The 18,869-nt window shown below is 46.6% G+C and overlaps 1 protein-coding gene across 1 annotated transcript in view; it reads left to right on the forward strand.

The window, feature by feature from the left end:
- LOC144162943 (asparagine synthetase domain-containing protein 1) overlaps nucleotides 1-18,869 on the forward strand; it is a 50,709-nt gene that overhangs the window by 19,014 nt on the left and 12,826 nt on the right. Inside the window, exons 4-8 of the mRNA XM_077693680.1 lie at nucleotides 94-210; nucleotides 5,725-5,991; nucleotides 13,503-13,726; nucleotides 15,354-15,543; nucleotides 16,908-16,942. Coding sequence (XP_077549806.1) covers nucleotides 94-210; nucleotides 5,725-5,991; nucleotides 13,503-13,726; nucleotides 15,354-15,543; nucleotides 16,908-16,942 — 833 coding nt within the window. The remainder of the gene's footprint in view (nucleotides 1-93; nucleotides 211-5,724; nucleotides 5,992-13,502; nucleotides 13,727-15,353; nucleotides 15,544-16,907; nucleotides 16,943-18,869) is intronic.

Consider the following 18,869-nt stretch of genomic DNA (forward strand, 5'->3'; position numbering starts at 1 on the left):
TTTCACAAAACGATTTTTAATAACGCTGACCATGTGCTTGCACAGTGAACCGCAAATGTGTACTTGATGGCAGGATTTCCTTGCATCTCTCAGAGGAACGAGCAGCAGATCTGGTTTGGCCGGGACATCTTTGGCCGCCGAAGCCTGCTGTACCAGGTCAAGGGTGGCAGCTTGTCCCTCGTGTCGGCCGTTGCACCCAAGCCCAACGAGGTAGGTACCCGCACTTTTATTTTATTGCGTAGTGTGTTAAAAAGACATTTGCGCTGATTTTGTTGTCCCCGCTCAAAAAGCATAGCAGAGGAACTGGCTGGTTTTAAGTGCAGAGCACTTTAGGGCTGCACCTTGTCGTCGTAGCTCACTCGCTGGACCCAAGTAGAGCCACACGGCGTTCTGTCGTAGTGGCTGTTGTCGCAGCGTCCCACAGAGGCTTCGAAAGCCAAGCGGCTTGTATAGTCATAAGCGTTCGAAACTCGTGAACCGCTGGTGCTTGTCATACATCTCCCCGTTGTTTAGTGCAAAGAAAACTGTAGGTACATGTTCGTTGGTTTGTTTTTTACGATAGTAAGTGAAAAAAAGTGGTGGTGCAACGCCAGCGTGTGTGGGAGGAAAAGCAAAAACAAAGAGAACAAGAACTCCCGCTGGCGCAGTTTCAGGCGGGGGCGGGCACGCGAGCACGCGAGCACTTCGAAGGCGAGAAATTTGATTTGCGTTGGGTGGTAGCAGTGAGCGGATAGCGTCACTACAACCCATTATGGCGAATCACTGCTCTGCACTTCCGACAGCTTTCACATTGAGTGGTACGGCTTTAATTTTTTTTTCTGGAGTCGGTCGCTACGGCAACTTAGTGTGCGGTGTGAGGTGGGACCCCTCTGGAGTGCCCCACTTTACAGGCAGCCAGTTACTATGGCAACTTGTCAGTTGCCTCTGAGTTTTGGAGGGAGAACTGGTTTTCTTCTGGGAGTTGCTGTATAGTGCTGTGCAGTGCAGTTCTTGCAATAATAGCGCATCCGGGAAGAGAAGGCCTTGCGGGAACAAAAATGTGCTTGTGACTGAGCGTGTTGTCGGGATATCGCTGAAAACGATCACGTGAAAGTAATGTGACCTTCAGGATTTAAAAAGTAATTTGTAGCATCACACCATAGATGCAATCGATGCGTTACATTGGAGCAGTTTCGTGTGATTGTCCTCAGGGTTCTTTTCAAGAGCCTAGGTGATGATGATACTGTGGAAAATATAATGTCAAGGAAATAGCGGCTCAGAATGAGAGATATCTGCTATGCGGCATCAGACTGGTATGGTCAACCCTTCAGGCGCAAAGATGAAATTGTCATCATCGTCAACAACAACACTGCAGGATGAAGGCCTCTCCCGTTGACAAAGAGAACAGAAGCACGTAATTCGTAGCATGTTAGGGGAGTCAAAACCTACACACAGCCAGTCACTACACCTTTATAATGAAGACCACTGTGAAACACACGATTAGATTTGTATTTTTTTGAAACCATTGCAGTCATCGTGGCACAGTAGAAGGCACGATTAGGAAAAACTCGGATTACGAACTGGGATAATTTTCAGAAGGCGCTGTGCAGCCATTCGCCAAATCCCGATCAGTCCTACACTGCATGGATAGACGACCTTCTTCAGACAGTTCACTCTCATACGCGAGCTGTAACCACGACTTACCAGACCCCTTGTGTGGATGCGAGGTTGCTGCACCTTTGGGAAGCACGCCATAGCCTTGCCCGTAGATGGAAACGCCAGTGCCACAATCGGAAGCTCCGTAGGAGGATATCTCTTCTCAGTCAACAGGCGGCGGAGTATGCACAGTCGTTGAGCAAAAAAAATTGGCTGCAGCTTTGCGACAGCCTCCAAGGCACTCTGACCTCCCGCAAAACCTGGAACCTACTTAGGTACCTTATTGACCCCCTAAACAGCAAGGGGGAATCAAATCGAAACATGGCCCGCACTCTTCACGCTTACCCCGGCACTCCAGAACACCTCATTCAAGACTTAACGGCTAAATACCTCCAAACAGAGATACTATCCCCGCCGCCACCGTACTCTGGTACTCCCAACGCAGATTTGGACCGAGATATCCAACTTTTTGAACTGGAAGCAGCCCTGGCGGAATGCAAGAAAAGGAGTGCCCCGGGTCCTGACCAAGTAACCTATAAGCTCCTGGCCAATTTAGGTGATGATGAACTTTCCATCCTGCTTAAACACCTCAATGAATTTTGGACATCTGGCAGCCTACCTATTCAATGGAAAACCGCCGAAGTCCGCTTCATTCCTAAAGCGGGCAAATCCCCACACATAGACAATCTCCGGCCTATTTCCCTTACCTCTTGTGTGGGGAAGCTATTGGAACACATTATACTCAAAAGGCTGCAGCCATACCTTGAAGACGCCAACCAAATGCCCAAAACAATGTTCGGCTTTTGACAACATTTAAGCACCCAGGATATTATGTTGCGACTCAAAGAAGAGGTAATTGCACCTGCCACTCGCCACTCACCTCGAGCCATTTTGGCCTTCGACCTAAAAGGGGCCTTCGATAACGTTGCGCACGCAGCGATTCTCTCCCGCCTTAATAATACTGGCTGTGGCAACCGAATTTATTCCTACATTTCGGACTTCCTCACAGGCCGCCAGACTGTGCTCAAAATTGGCGATATAAAATCCAAACCAATCTCTCTTGGCAGTCGGGGTACACCCCAAGGCTCGGTATTGTCTCCACTCCTCTTCAATATCGCTTTTCTGGGTCTACCAAAACAGCTAGAGCAGATTCCGAATCTTCACCACGCACTGTATGCAGACGACATCACCCTCTGGACTGACACAGACTCTCTCGGTGGGCTGCAGGACACATTGCAGCGTGCAGCCGAAGAAGTCAATAATTACGCCCAGGCTTGTGGCTTACATTGTTCACCGCAAAAATCAGAACTTGTCATCATCCGGAAACACCCCCCATGACACCACGTCGAGCCCATCGAAATATCTCTTGACGGCCATTCGATCAAACCTAGCCACTCACTCAAGATATTAGGCCTTACCATCCAAGGCAATACCCGAAACGACTTTGCCTTGTCAAAACTGCGTAATATGTCAGCTCAAGTCGTGCATATGATTAGGCGGGTCACTAACCGGCATCGAGGAATGAAAGAAAAGGACACAATGAGACTAATTCAAGCTTTCGTCATTTCTCGCCTCACCTATGTCGCTCCATACATGGCCCTAACCAAATCCGACATTGAAGCACTGAACAGGATCATTCGGAAGGCATTTAAACAAGCACTCGGGCTTCCTATGAGTACATCGACAACCAAGCTTCTTGAAATGGGTCTTCACAACACTATTGAGGAACTCATTGAAGGTCATCTCGCAAGCCAGCGCCTCCGTCTGACACACACTCCAGCAGGCCGCTTTGTTCTGCAATGCATCAACTGGCCCTGTGCAGAACAAACCCACCTGGCCCCTTTGTCAGACGAGTGGCGTAAACATATCTCTGTACGACCCCTACCAAAGAATATGAACCCCGACCTCCATCCCGAGCGCAGGACCGCACGCAGCCAAGCCCACGAACGCTTATATGGAAATCGCTCTGATGTGTCCTACACCGATGCGGCGAGCTACGCTGACAACCAAACCATGGTTGCAGTGACAACAACCAGAAGCCATTTAACTTCATGTGCATCCATCCGTACGACATCCCCACGAGACGCCGAAGAACTCGCCATTGCCTTAGCCCTCATCCAATGTTCCAGCAGAGTCATCATCACTGACTCTCAAGCAGCCTGCCGCAGTTTCCTTTCAGGGAGGGTTGCACCAACGACCTTGCGGTTACTTCAGCGATACCGTCCATCTCACCGAGTGGCGATCGTTTGGACACCTGCCCATGCCTCTGTAACGGGCAACAACTTCGTCCACCAACAGGCTCGCGAACTGGCCCACCGAGCCCCAGAGGTCACCGCAGCTCCGACGCCACTTCTCAGCTATCAGGAAATTACCCAATTTTACTGGACCAGCAGACAAAAATTCCCGTGCCCTCACCCATCCCTCAGCAAAACTCAGGAAATAACACTCCGACAATTACAAGCAGGCACGTACGTTCACCCGGTTCGAATGAATTTATTGTTTCCTACACAGTACACCGCGCTATGCAAGTTTCGTCCACAGCTAGGTACCCTCCAGCATATAATTGTGGAATGCGCTCACAACCCAGCCCTACCACCCCTCTCCACCTGTTCCTTTCCTGAGCTGTGGGAGACACTGTTGACCAGCTGTCAACCAGAGGACGAGACTCTCCTGGTGACACGGGCCAAGACGGCGAGGGCAACGCATGGATTCCGGGACTAGGGTTGCACTCTCACATTTGAGCTCATTAAAATGTTTTTTCTCTCTCTCTCCTTCTTATCGCAGATGCATTGAGGAGGAGCCCATCTTTCCTTAGCATGTAACTCAGGGCAGAATTAGACTCTTTCCCCTCCTGCTCTTTTACTTTTTAGGCAGTTACAGCAGGACCACAGTTATACATCCCTGGGTTTTACAACGAACTAGTCAAGTCCCGGCGAAGTCTTCGTATCAACATTGCATTAAAAACTTTGGTTATCCGAGGCAATTTCATGTCCGTATCGCGTTATCCGACAACCCACGCGAGGCGTGCAATTGATCAGCGGACGAAATGAAAGTGCCACAGGCCTGTTGCTGGGACCTAGAGCCCGCTCAATCGGCTCTCTCCTGCATAGCTTGCTTCACCGTCTCATCTCTCGTTTCTCTCCCCTCCAGCAGCGGCCCTTTCCTCTGCACGATTGCTTTCCCCCTCTCCTCGCTGACTGCTCTTCTTGTCTTGTTGTGCAGCAGCCGCAGGGGCAGTGTGCAGGTGTTCATTTGTCCCACTCAGCAGTGAATCGCCAACGAGGTTACTCTGACAGGCTTAGCCTTCGACGTGTGTTTGTTGTGATTGCATGTGCCATGATTTGCACTGGCTGGCGGGAATTGTGGCAGTGGACTGCGGTATAAGCTTTGTTTTAAGCACCTCCACTGCATTATTCTTTTCGCATTTACTTTTTTTAATGATTTGGGTCCTGCGAAGCATTAGTTTGTAGTTTACATTGAAATTTCTTCCAAATATGTCGCGGGAAACTGCATTCATAGGCGTAATTGTCGTTGTTTGGATTTTATGACACTTTTTCACAGTCTTGAGAAAGTTGTATAATCGGGGTTCTACTGTACTTCTTTCGTAAGTAAGTCATGACAAGTTTGCGACATGGCCACAATGCGAAGAGCGCAGACTGTGGCAGCATTGCATGGAGCTGAAAGAAACAATGTGTGGCTGTCAAGCTGCCACCTTATTTATTGAAAGATAGACGAGAGCGCGTGGGTGTAAAGCAGTGCACCCATACAAACAAAGGAAAAAGAGTTGACGGATCGTTGCGGTGAGTCATGGAGTCTCTGGTAGAAATCTTAGCACCTCAGCACCCATCTGGTGGTTGTTTATTTCACAGCCAGCGATGAGCATTTTTTGCACGCAAATATCTTCTTTCTTGACTGGTTTTCATTGGTAAAGAGTCATTACCTGTTGACTTTGGTGAATGTCGCAGGGGGGGGGTTATTTTGGTAGCTTGAAAGCACTGCAAGTTTGGTTACCTAGCAGTGAGCTTGAAAACGGCATTTGGTGCAAACTCGGAAGCAGTGCTGCGCTGCCTCTTCGATCCGCCCGTGCAGAGCTGGAGTGAGCTGGCGGCCAGCGGCATCTACTGCCTGGACCTGAACGGCAGCGCAGCGCTGGATGATGGCAAACTTGCAGTGCGCTTCTTCCCCTGGAGCCGACTGCCAACGGGGCAGCCCTTCGAGATGGCCGAGTGGCGGCCCAGTCCCCTGGGGGAGACCTTGGCATGCCCCATCGAGCCCTGGCTCACAAACCCCCTCAACAGGGAGCTTGGCGACGGACCCCCACCCATGCCCGCCGTGGGCCGCGTCTTCTTCAGAAAGGTGGGTGCCGCCGCTGTGCGCAGAGTCTTGAGCTAGCCGTGAGCTAATTTTGAGGTAGTACATCCAAACGCCCCAATTACATGTCTAGTGGAGATATGGGGATATGCACTTTTTAAGTGCAGATCACTTTGGGGGCTGGCGTTGTCGTTGTAGCTCGCTTGCTGGACCCAAGTAGAGCCACATGGCATTCCATCATAGCGGCTATCGTCGCGGCAAAACCCAGAGGCTTCGAAATCCAAGCGGTTTATGTAGTCATAAGCGCTCAAAACTCGTGAACCGCTGGCGCTTGTCATACATCTCCCCGTTGTTTAGCGCAGAGAAATCTGCAGGTACATTTGAGGCAAAATATGCGTAATTAACCGGCACCGGTTGCTGTGGCTCAGTGGCTAAGGCGTTGGTTGCGCTGCTGAGCACAAGGTCGCGGGTTTGATTCCCGGCTGCGGCGGCCGCTTTTTTGACGGAGGCAAGGGAGAAGCAAAAACGCTCGTGTGTTGAAATCCCCAGGAGGTCATAATTAATCCAGAGCCTTCCACTGCAGCGCGCCTCATCACTTGCGTTGCGTCGGTGCGTTAAACCCTACAATCAATCAGCAATAAACCAGTACTGCCCACGTTCATCCAGTTAGGAACTCCCGTTTGGTTGGTTTTTATGATAGCAAGCGAAAAAAAGCGGCAGTGCAACGCCAGCACGTGCGAGAGGAAAAGCAAGCACAAAAAGGACAGGACTCCCACTGGCGCAGTTTCAGGCAGGGGGCACGCGAGCACTGCGGAGGTGGGAAATTTGAGATGCGTTGGGTGGTAGCGGTGAGCGTATAACTGCACTACAGCCCATGATGGCGAATCACTGCGCTGCACTTCCGACAGCTTTCACGTTGAGTGGAGCAATTCTTTAATTTTTCTTCTCGCATCCCTGTCGCACGTCTCCGCATGATGCCACCCTCTCTTTTCAAGTAAGACGTTACAAAAGTCGAGGCTAGCTCGAAGGGGTTGCGAAGACAAGCACAGGTTTGGTTCATTCGGAAGACTGCTTTGGCCCGACAACAATGATGTTCCCGGCTCACAAGTGTCCTACAGCTGCTAGATAATGAGCGGTGCAAAATAATAAGAAAAACAGGGGAAGCAGTGGCAACTCAGAACTGGCCAACCACCTTCTCGGTGGGTCCGTACGGTGCCAAGGGGCTTGTTTTGTGATTGGCAGCCACCAACTTAGGCAACCAACAAGAAGTATGACTGTGCCATTGTAGTGGTGCCTCTAGTTCTGTTGGTCGAAACACTGTTGGGGCTGGATTTGAGTTGAATGAGTTACCAAAGGCTAGTTCTCTCAGATTAAGCAAGTCGTTTGTTTTCATGGCTCCTTTGAATAGGGATGCACCTGAAATATGCGTGCTTGTGGCCACAAGTCTTCCTGGCCTGATCAGGGATGCCGAAACGGAGGGGCAAAGCATATGAAAGTACCCTTCTCCTCCTTTATAATCTCGTTTTGCAGGGAACCCTTTCCTTATCTAATTCTCCCTTCTGCAACAGCCCTTAGCATAAAAACGAAGAGAGTATAGAGAGGGGGTGTTCCTTATTTTTTTTCCATGTTCGTTACACACCAAGCACCCCCTCTGGGCTTTCTCATGTGGATGCAGCTTGCAATCGTTTTTTTTTCTTTTGGCGTCTTGTTTCGTCATTGTGTCTGGGCATCTTGAACAGAGGTGCTTCGAATGGCTGTGTATTTTTACAGCAGCCATTGAAAGTTCTTGTGCAAATTGAGGTCGTAGTCACCTACACCTACTAGAGCCACTGAACAAGTTGCTTTACCTAAACCCTCGCCTAGAGTAAACTATGACCGTTCCTTGTTGGGCACCCACATTTTGTTTTTATTTCCCGCTTCCACATTCACAAAAACCAGAAAGGCTTGCGGGAAACTAGAACCAGTATTCACGTGCTCACTACTTACTGTCTCCTTCCTTCTCCCAACTACTTTTCTCTCGCCATACCTTGATGCTGATATATGTCCGTTGCGTTTAAACGCGTATAGTCAGCACCGAGCCCGATATAATCATCCTGGCTCACTCAAAAGCTGCTGAATCCTGTATTAAAATGTATTTTCCTTACAAATCAAGAATTAATACTCGGAGTCTGTGCTTGTTTGGCAGCAGGTAATAATTTTAGGGGAAAAATCATGCATACATGCATAATGACAGCCACCCCCCCTCCATTGCAATCCTGGCTATGCCAGTTGAGTCAGACTGCAGGGGTATCATGGGATCAAGAAAGCGAGTGACGGCCAAACTAAAGGCAGCCCCAAACAAATCAGTCGTGCTTTCCCGAACAAAGCATTCCCATGTTTTTTTTTTTGTTTTTTTTTTTTGCAGCAAAAGTGCGCTGAGGGTCATAATAAGTGTGGCTATGCCCACAGTACTGTACAAGGGTCACATAATCATCTGTCCAAGTGTAAATAGATGTTTATTTCTCTCAAACAATTCACAGCATGAGAGAGGAAATAAGAGAAAAAGCTGCACAAATGCAGCTTGAGGATTCCTTACGCTCCAAATAGCAGAAGTGATATGTTTAAGAACAAAGGCAATGCTATAATTAATTTAGGAAAATAGGCACAACTAGTACGGAATTCAAATGAGTGAAAACATTGTGTATCTGTGCTCTGTTACGTAATTCTAAGTTTACACAGTAACAATCTCACACAGTTCTCATTACACAATTCAATGTCAACAGGGGCATGCCAACATAAAGAATATATATATATACAGTCATATCCCGTGATAACAAAGTCTCGTGAGTACGAAATTTCCACGGCAACGAAATATTTTCGGATGGCCTGTCCTGGAAGCCCATGTATTTCATATCTCACGGTAACCAAATGTTTTTGGAATGTGATCCTGCATTAACAAAATTCGCTGCAAGCCTGGTTGGCATTTTATCTACCAATTTGAGGCTAACAGTGTCCAAGAAATGCTCAAATGCATTTTTTTTTAGTATTTTTACTCAAAGTGGGTAAACCTATGCCGTAGTAGTGCACTTTCACGGCTGCCACCATATTTGTTTACTAAAAGACAGTGCAACAGGTGGCTGTGGAGGCAGCCTTGCAGCGACACCACCAGGGGGTGACACATACTGACTCGCGGCACGTATTTGGCTTGGGCTACACTAGCCGGCTACCGCAGTGTTGCCAACTGTAGGGTTTTCACCCTACGTGTAGGGCGCTTTAGCAGTTTTTCTCTCCTCGTAGGGCTGTAGGGCCCTTCAGCCATTTCTTACGCCAGGCGTAGGGTGGTTCTGAGATTTGCCAAATGAACCCGTCAAAGCACGAAATTATTCCTTTATCTAACGGGTTGTAATGCCAACTTTGGCTGCTGTACTGCGCTTATGTAGCTCATTTCGCAAACCAAGAGTGATTGAAAATCAGACTCAACAGAAACGACAGAGCACGAGCAGCATATGTGCACAGAGGGAAGACGTCATAATTAAGACTGGAACGTTCACTATTGGCGAGGAAGCTGTCTTCTGTAATCAGAATGGAGGAAAGTGTGACTATCGGCACTAATATCAATGACTGTCACTTGTATGGTGGTTCTGATGATGTCACGCAATTAGTATCTGCCCGTTGTTAACATCCGATAGAAATAATCATAATCATAATCATGGAATAAAAAATTCAGTGTCCTTCTACTGTGTGAAGAAGTATGGCCAGCGAAGCTGGCTGAAGTCCAAGGAGTGGACGAAGCAAACCACGTTTTTTTGTCATTTCTGATTTTGCATATTTTCTGTTAAATTAGCTGAGTGAAACAGGGAAGGACTCTTAACTTTATTGTAGCGAACTAACACAGGGATATCCACTCCTGTAGGAGCACAAATATGGACAGCAGACGGCAATTTCTTAGAATTTAAAACCTCTCTGTGAACTACGTAATCGTGAAAATTAAATGAAACGCGGCGTACGGTTAGAGCCCCCTAAGCGGCTAATTGCCATGTTTTGTGTTTTATGATAGCTTTGATTAAACGAGGGTTACGGCTATTTTCGAGTAACCATTGTATCAGAATGGTCCGGAATCAGTGAGCGCGTCACGCGTGAAGCCTGGATGTGTGTGGAAGCACCCCCCTCCCCTCTGCGCGAATGAATGGTCAACCTGTCATGTGAGTGTGCTTAGACGGTCAAAACGCCAGCCCAAACGCTGCTGTGGAAAACTTTCAAGCTGCACGGCACGAACACTGGCCGAAACGTAACTCTAGGAAGGCTTCAAAAAGGCAACACAAAACCCTAGCTCGGGCGGCGAAAAATTCCCATTTTAGGCAGATCTGTCCGGGCATGCTATATTGTAAAAACGAAAACACACAGCTTCACTGTGAAAGTAATAAAGCAAAAATAAATAAATAAAAATTACAACAATTTAGTAACGTAAAGAAAAAAATTGGCGCAGCTTGCACTAGTGGTGTAAGGCTGGAGAAACAGCAGAGCTGGTGGCCCCTCTCCCTTTCGGAGACCCAGTTGTTGCGTTGTCATCATCAGCAGTAGCATCATGCTAGGTCCATTGCAGGACGGAAGCTTCTCCCATTGACCTCCGAATTGCCCAATTTCGTGCGTAATTGGCCTTCCTCTTGTTCTAGACTCGTCTCTCGGTGTCCACTCTGTCACCCTGCTAGTCCACCGCTTGTCATTTCACCTAATTACGGGGCCAGCCCAAGTCCATTTCTTTTTCTTTACTTGAACTATGATATCTTCTACTGCAGTTTGTTCTCTGATCCAGGAAGCTCGTTTCCTGTCCCTAAGTGATACTCCAATTATCGTTGAGCTGGCCTCAGTTTGCTTTCAAGTTGTTTAGTGAGACGCTAAGTTTCCGCTCCATATTTGATCACCTCACTGGGGCTCTTCGATTTGCAGTCTCAGACTCACCGCGGAGTACGGCATTCAATTTTCACATGTATCCCTATGGCTTCCGGGAATCCTCGGACTACCCGTGGACTATCCGTGGTGAGTCCGAGACTGTAAATCGAAGAGCCCCACTATTATTTCTGAACTTGCCACCGAAAGTTGTCCATGACTGGCAGGCCTGGATCGTATTGTCTACAGGCTTCCACGTCTCTCTCCCAAAGTGGACTTTGTTAGCGCACGCCAGAACCCACGGCCAAGGCCAAAGCCAGTGCATCGCACTATGAACCCAAAGGAAATGCTCTGTGCCCGGAATGCGATGATAGCTCAACCGGATAGACACCAGTTTCATAATGCGAGAGACCCAGGTTCGATTCCGACCACGGGGAGCGTTTTTTCTTTCCAGTTCGGTGCGCATGTTATCGTTCGCACTGCTGCTAACCCATGCCCCTCGGGCCTTTTGGGTGGCGCAGGGGTTAGGTTGCCAGTTTCACGGCGTAGAAGTCCCAGGTTCGATTCTTCGGACCTCCTTAACCACATTTTTTTCTTTTGAGGCAACGAGGTTTTCTGTCTACGCCAGATGGATTTGTGTCGGCCTAAACAGCTCTGCTGTTAGAAAAGTTACGAGTAAATTGACGTATATGTCGCAAAATGTTTGTTTTAGCGTAAGGTGGAACGTAGGGCCTCCAACAATATTGTGTACGGTGATGTAGGGCTTTTTCAGGCCCAGTGTGGGGCGGTGCAGTCGAAATTGGTTGGCAACACTAGGCTACCACTGTACAGCGTGTGTGCGTTCTTTGTGTGTGCGGCAGTCGATCGGCACGTTTGCACTCAATCAAAAGTGGAAGTTTTTATTGCTACAAGGCAAGGCAGCCATCATTGCCTAAGTCAATTGCCGAAGTGGAGGAAAGTAGGATAGCGCCGTCGAGCTTGGAACCCTCCAGCAGCTCACTCTACCATTTTGAAAAGCAAGGACACCATTCTTTAATGGTGCACATGCGCAAAATGAAACAGTGACGACTGTGGCCTTTCTGGATGTCAGCAAAGCGGTGCTCATATAGTTTTGTGGACAGCATTGGAACAACGAGGTGCCACGGTCTGGCAGAGTTCGTCAACAGAAGCTGGACTTCGCTTGCATGCTCGTCGGACATACTTGGTGCCGAGAACCAGGGCGAAAAACGTATAGAGAAGGTGAACCGGTGGGATGTTTCAGATGCCTTTGACACAGATTCAGTTGTTCTTAGGTGCGCACGACCAGCAATGAAGCACTTCTTGTAGTGTGAGAGCTGAGCTGTGAAGTTACTGCAAGGTAAGGCTTGCAAAGTAAATATAACTGACTTTCGGAAATAAATTTTTGGTTTGCAGGCAATTTCCCTGTCGTTTATGTATCAATCTCACGGCAGCGCAGTTCCCGCAAAAGTGAATTTTTTTGTTTTCTCGAACAAATATGCTATTGAGGGTTTCGACTAGGTTCTCGCAACAGATATTGCACCGAAGCGAACTTGTTGGCATTTTGGGGTTGCTGTGCGATCTATCGGCTGTGCTCTCATGACATTGGTTTTATCTTTCTTTTTGCTATCGATGTCCAAACATGACGCTACGAAAATTTGCAGTGAAGTTTCTGACATCTTCTGGAGGTACATTGTTGAAGTATTTGTCGTGCAATTTTAACCACTTCCACTGTAAGTTGCGCGGTATAGCCAGGGGGGACACTTTTCCTCACGTTTTTGCTATTTTCTACCTTATTTTAGAAAAGCTATGCATAAGAGTAGTATGTTTGTGTTCTCGGTGAGCCAATCTATCGATCTAGAGCAATTTGTATTTTGTCTTCAATGTCCCTGTAAGGGACATTGAAGACAAAATACAGGTTCGATTCTTACAGGTTCGATTCGACAAGTTCGATTCAACAAAATACAGGCTTGAGGACATTGAAGGCACACTGGTCTTAGAAACCTTTTTTATTTGCTTTTCAACTAATTTTGACGAAACTTCATGGGCTTGTTCCGTTTTTTTTAGCTGATTTCAAGTATCTAATTAGTTTTGATGTGAGGTGACTAGTTCCCGAGTTAAAATTTTCCTTTATTCTTGAGAACAATAGGAAAAAATCTATGCAACAAAATATTACTAGCAATGCATGAATAGATACCAGAGGTTGTGGAGAATGAAATGTGGGAAGCAGTTTTCTTGTTTTGCAATCACATACACGTTTACATCAATTCTTACTTCTAGGTTTGAACTACTCCTGCTAACCAGTGAAAAATAATGCTAATTGAACAACTACTGAAACACAAAATGCAAAATCTGCTTCTCATATTGCATGGTTTAAACATTCAGCTTCACAGTGCAAAAGAAGTCATCTTCCTAGCTGCCCTACATGCTGGGATGTACCTCTTGAGAATTTCCTATCACTGCAATACCACTCGTGGCAAAAAAGTTGGGAATTATAGGAAAATTTTTATTTCCTTATTGAAATTGGGCATTTATGGCTTTTATAAGTACCTGGTACTGTTCCACGTATGGAATTTTCGGAGGAAAAACTGTGCAAATCAAGAGAAAAGTGATACCTAAAAAACTGCTGTTTCGGGCAATTTTTGGTCCCAAAACCCATGTGCCCCTTAACAAGTTTTTGGGTCCCATTGCAGGTGTTGGCCGGGCATGCGGAGATAGCGAGCTCCGTGGCGGAGCTGGACAAGGTGCTGCTGGAGGCAGTCCGGCGGAGGCTGTGCAACCACAACCTGGTCTGCCGCCTCTGCATCGCCAAGCACAGGGCCAGACCCTCCGATGCCCCAGAGTGCAACCACCCGTCCGTGGCCGTTCTGTTCTCCGGCGGCCTCGACTCCATGGTCATTGCTGCGCTCTGTGCGAGGCAAGTGGGGCTATTTCTTGTGTGTTTGTGTGTGGTGCCACTGATATGTTAAAACTTGGAGACAAGTGAACTAAGGAACACTTCTTTTTAAAGCTGGAAGCATTACTGCGCTGCTCAATCAAGATTTCTGGTCTGTGCCTCAGTGTAAATGCATTGCTTGTGAAGATAAGATACCGTTGTTTATTATTCTAGTTTTTTTTAAATGAAGAGTAGCTGAAATGCTAGCGTCCGGTAGGCGTTTGTAGGCATCTGATAGGCGTTGCTCTTTCCCTACCCACTGGGCTTTTTTTGCAAGTAGGTATCTTGCATTGTCAGATGACAAACTTTTTGCTGATGTCTCGTGTTGCAGCACCTGACCTCTCTTTCTTCTCTGTTCACAAATTTTCATAGCTTTTTCAACTTGTGGAGTGGAGAGAATGCTACTCTTTGATCAAACTGTGCTTTATTTTTTTTCAGCCTATGCGCTTGTATATGCACATATAGCAGACCTGCTGGTTTCATCCATTGCCCTAAAGCAGCTATGCAAATTTACTCAAAAGAAATTTTCTAAATTAAAAGCTAAAGTGCTGATGCGTGTAATGAGCCATCTCATGTAATTTTACCTCGAGGGCCTTGGGGCTTTTTTTAGGTATGAAGTTTGCCAAAAACTCACTTTTTTGCATCTTTGTAAGCAATTTGCTTGAAAGGTATACTCTGTAATTGATGTAAATAATTTTAGTAGACACTGAAAGACCATGCCAACACACGATTGAAATATTGTGGCGGAAGCTTTCACAGTGCCTTTGTGAAAAATTTCTGAAAATGCGCCTTTTCTTGCATTTTTACTTAGCTAATTCAGCACCAAAGATTCTTACGCGGCTTTAGTCATGGTCCCACATCAAAGAACAATGCAAGTAGAACATTGTAAAATAATATTTGTCATTCTACATAGTTTCACTCTTTATTTAAAATTTATTATCTCCAACCACATTTTGCTTAGTTGCAGTAACTTCAAGGAGCGCTCACACGACAGGCAAATTTTTTTCAACAAAAATACTCCGTGCAAACCTTCTACGCTAATCGGCAACTAGCAGAAATTTTTTCAATGAATTCGGTGATGGTTTTTTTTGGGGCTGAGATGTTTTGCATGGAATGACCCATATCTGATGTCTGTTATAAAAGAGGTCAGATCAATGGGAAAGGTAGGGCGGCCAATCATGGGGCTGAATAGTGTCTCTTATACCCGATTGTCTGTTATAACCCACACCTCTTATGGTGTTCAACTGTATTGCAACACTATGATCCACAGGTGTATGTGTTAGTGGGCACTGACTGAGAAGTCTAAACCATGTATCAGCCGCCACCTCGTAATGACGGCATGATGGTCATTCACTGTGTTGGCCAACGGGAAGTTATAACTATGCATGTATTAGCCACCATCTTGTTGCCCATTGGCGCCGTCCAATGGTGACACGGTGTAATTCAAGCATTCTGACATTTGTGTCTGAGCTCAAATCACAGTATTGTGTACTAGAATGAAGCTGGTTGATGTACTAGTAGCCAGTATGTGTAGCGGCTGTGTGTCTCCTGTTGTTGGTGGCGGTGAATGTGACGTTCCCTGCCCTGCCGTGCCCTGTTGCTGTGCCAGGCTGCTGCCGAAGAGGCGCCCCATCGACCTGCTGAACGTGTCCTTCCAGCACCAGGTGCACATGATCGACAGCCGCACCAAGACCAAGCGCTGGTTCGCCTCCTTCGATGCCCCTGACCGGCTCAGCGCCAAGCTCGGCTTGGACGAGCTCCGTGCTGTCTTCCCTGACCGCCCTTGGAACCTCGTCGAGGTGCGAGATAATGCTGCTTCGAATGCCCTCTGAGTCGCATGACCGAGTGGCTTAGGGTCGTCATCTTTACACGTCCAGCACCACGCACAAAAAAACTTGTGTTGGGAAATAACGTCGCTTATTTAGAGGTTGTGTTCACTGGTGTGGCATGCATGCATGCGGGCAACCCTGCATGTGGGCTGCCATGTTTCATGTTTGTGCTGCAGCGTCTATGTCACGTTGAGCTCCACAAATGGCAATACTTGGCCACGCTGGCGCCCAATGGAGCACAGTACATGACAACAACAAAGGTTGTTTGATGTTCCAAACTGTGCCCCACCAAACGCAAAGTAAAATCTTGATGCCAAATACTGGTCTGTGCAGCTACCTATGATCTACCTATTTCCAGACACGGTTGAAATCGTCGCTTGACTAGGTAGAGCAGTAGATACCTTGGAGCCTTGAGACGACTCAATCCGTCATTATGGATCGAGTCGTGCACATACGCTACTGAAAGCCCATCGCTTCTTTAAGTTCTGTCACCCGTTCAAGGACAACAACAGAAATATTGCTTCCGATAATTTTGCCGTGCGGAAGCCAAACTCAAGGGATTTGTTCAAAGGGCGCTTGCAATTTGCCAGCACTTGTGCCATCTAAGGAGTGCAAGCAGTGGGAGCATGATACAGCTCTGGAGACGGCCTCACATTCACTAGTTGCTACACTGCCATCGTATCTAAATCGGCATACACATGAAGCATTTTTTCAGAAGCATTATTTGAGTTTTGTGCTCAGCCATGCATTACCGGGCACTTGTGTCAACATCCATGTTCACAGGCAACTGCAACGTGTCTTGCACGCCATGTTGCTTTGGTTCACAGCTGCGGTTTCATTTTCCAGTAATGCGAATTCGAAGTTCTCTAGGGCAAAGAGAGTGCCACCATATAGTGTGAGTGTGATTTTTAATAGATCTGTTAACACCACAGCTGAGGATTGGGTTGAAACGGGAAAGATGACGCACAGCAGTGTTTTTATTTTTTTTCTGCGGGAAGCAAGCACAACGCACATGCACAGTGGCACAGGCATGGCCAAGTGAAGAAATCACATGCTGAACTTTTCAGTGAATACCATCTATAGGTGCAGCTCTTTCTTGTGTTTTGCATTTTAGTGGGCTCAGCATACTTCATTGATTGTGGGCTTACCATGGCGCATTTTTGTGTCCATGTCGTTCGCACGTACCATTACCATATGCCACCACTTGTGGTACGTACCGCACGTACCACCCAGTGATAGCGCTTGAAACTTTGTCCTGCCAGTTCTCTGGCCATTGACGACAGAACACGAGCGCTGTAACTCTATAAATAGTGATCTCAGAACTTTATTTGCAGATTGACGTCAGCAAGGAGGAGCTGCAGTTTGAACGGTAAGCCTAGTTTGATTTCTTTTTCTCCTGCTGGAAAGCTACATCAAACAAAAGCACCCACTTTTGTCGCAACACCTCTTGTTTTAGCACTTCCGTAGCTCTGAGATATTCCTGTAAAAGCGAATTTTTAAAATTTCCTAGCGAGAGAGGCTAATCCTGTTTCTTTTTGGGGGGCTGTCGTAGAATGTCACAAAATTAAAAAAAAATTCTAATGGACATTATTGAAGAAATATTGAGCAAACTTGCATTTAGAGGAACTGAAGGATTAACAGCTGTGGCACAGTGCCTTTGTGCACAAATTTTGGGACCAATTAAGACATCACATTGCCAATTCTTGGTTATCATTGCATCTGAAGTGTATTTTAAGTATTCTTCAAAATGAAGAAAAAGCTCTGCATCACTGCAACTAATGCCTTGTTTTTTTGTTTTGATAGATACATTATTATATTACTTTGTGCTTCCAAAATGAAGAAAAAGCTCTGCATCACTGCAACTAATGCCTTGTTTTTTTTTGTTTTGATAGATACATTATTATATTACTTTGTGCTTCCAAAATGAAGAAAAAGCTCTGCATCACTGCAACTAATGCCTTGTTTTTTATTGTCTTTTTTTCCCCGCTCAATACATTATTATATTACTTTGTGCACTCGTCAGTGCTAAAGCACTACTGCCGTACCAATTTTCACTTGCCTTACTGGCTATTTCCCACCAACAGGGTGTTCTCTACAAGAAAAATGCTAGACGTGATGTTTGCACAGTGGGAGTCGCAGCAGACACTGCTGCCTGCAGTGCACGCTGGGGCCTGAGCATGAAATTGGAAATCGCTCAAAACCAAAACCTTTACCTCGACAAAAACGTTGGTACAAGAAAATATGCTCTCACACGATATTCCGCGGTTGGTGCGACCAAACCGTCTGTCATTTTCTTTTATGCAGGGGACAACTGATCGAAACGTAGTGCTCTGAGTATTGCCACCATCGCTTGAACCAGCAACAGGAGCACTAGAAATACGTAAATGCAGACCAGCCATACATAAAACGGAAATAAAACCAAAAACTGATGTCACATTAAGGAATAAAAAGCAAGCCTCACTGACCAAAAAAAGTAGCGCAAATGACACTCAAGTTCGAACTAAACAAGAAATTCCATGCTCTTCCAGCTTGTGAAGAAGGATGATGAAGCTGGGTGCCGTCCAAGGAGTGCACAGAAGAAAATATGTTTGTGATTTTCGATTTAGAATACTTCTTAGCCAATTAACTGAATGAAATTCGGTACGACTTGAGCTTTATTTTAGTGGACAAACATGAGGCGGTCTGTTTTCCCCTCACATCGTAGGCGTATCTTACTGTCTGGGTAACACACCATCCCAAACTGCTCGACCACTGAGGTTAGCAGTCAGGTCTCGTTGGGCCGTGAGATGTCCACATTGAAATCCCTCATTAGCAAAACGGGCATGTTACCCCCAGATGTGCGTGCATAAACCAGTACCAAATGTTGCGTGCGTGCTTGGACGTGAAAGACACCGGCAAAATTGTCGCTCCGCATGCCCTTCAAGCTGGACGAGAAAAACACCAGCCAAATTGTCTTGCCAAGAGCACTTCAAGAAAAAAACACAATAGACTAGTTCTTGGGTGCAAAAAATGTCTGGTCTTAACTGATTTATTTACACATGCTATATGTTGAGATCGAGGCTCATACAACTTCGCTGTAAAAACAAAGATGGTGCCAGAGATATGTTGCAGTGGTGGAAAGACAACCACGCAAGTTGCAGAGTAGGCATGAAAGGTAGAGGGAAGCAGAAAAGCAGAGAAACAATATAATGGGTGGTACTAGGAGTCACCAGTAGATGCCGTCGTTGTCCAGTGCATTACTTGTGATGGCGATGGTGATGTGGAAGGAAGGAGTGAATGAGCATTGATGGCTGCGA

The sequence above is a fragment of the Haemaphysalis longicornis genome, unplaced genomic scaffold (genome assembly GCF_048455015.1).
Source record: "Haemaphysalis longicornis isolate Haplotype H1 unplaced genomic scaffold, Haemaphysalis longicornis Haplotype H1 scaffold_12, whole genome shotgun sequence".
NCBI classification, from domain to species: Eukaryota; Metazoa; Arthropoda; class Arachnida; order Ixodida; family Ixodidae; genus Haemaphysalis; species Haemaphysalis longicornis.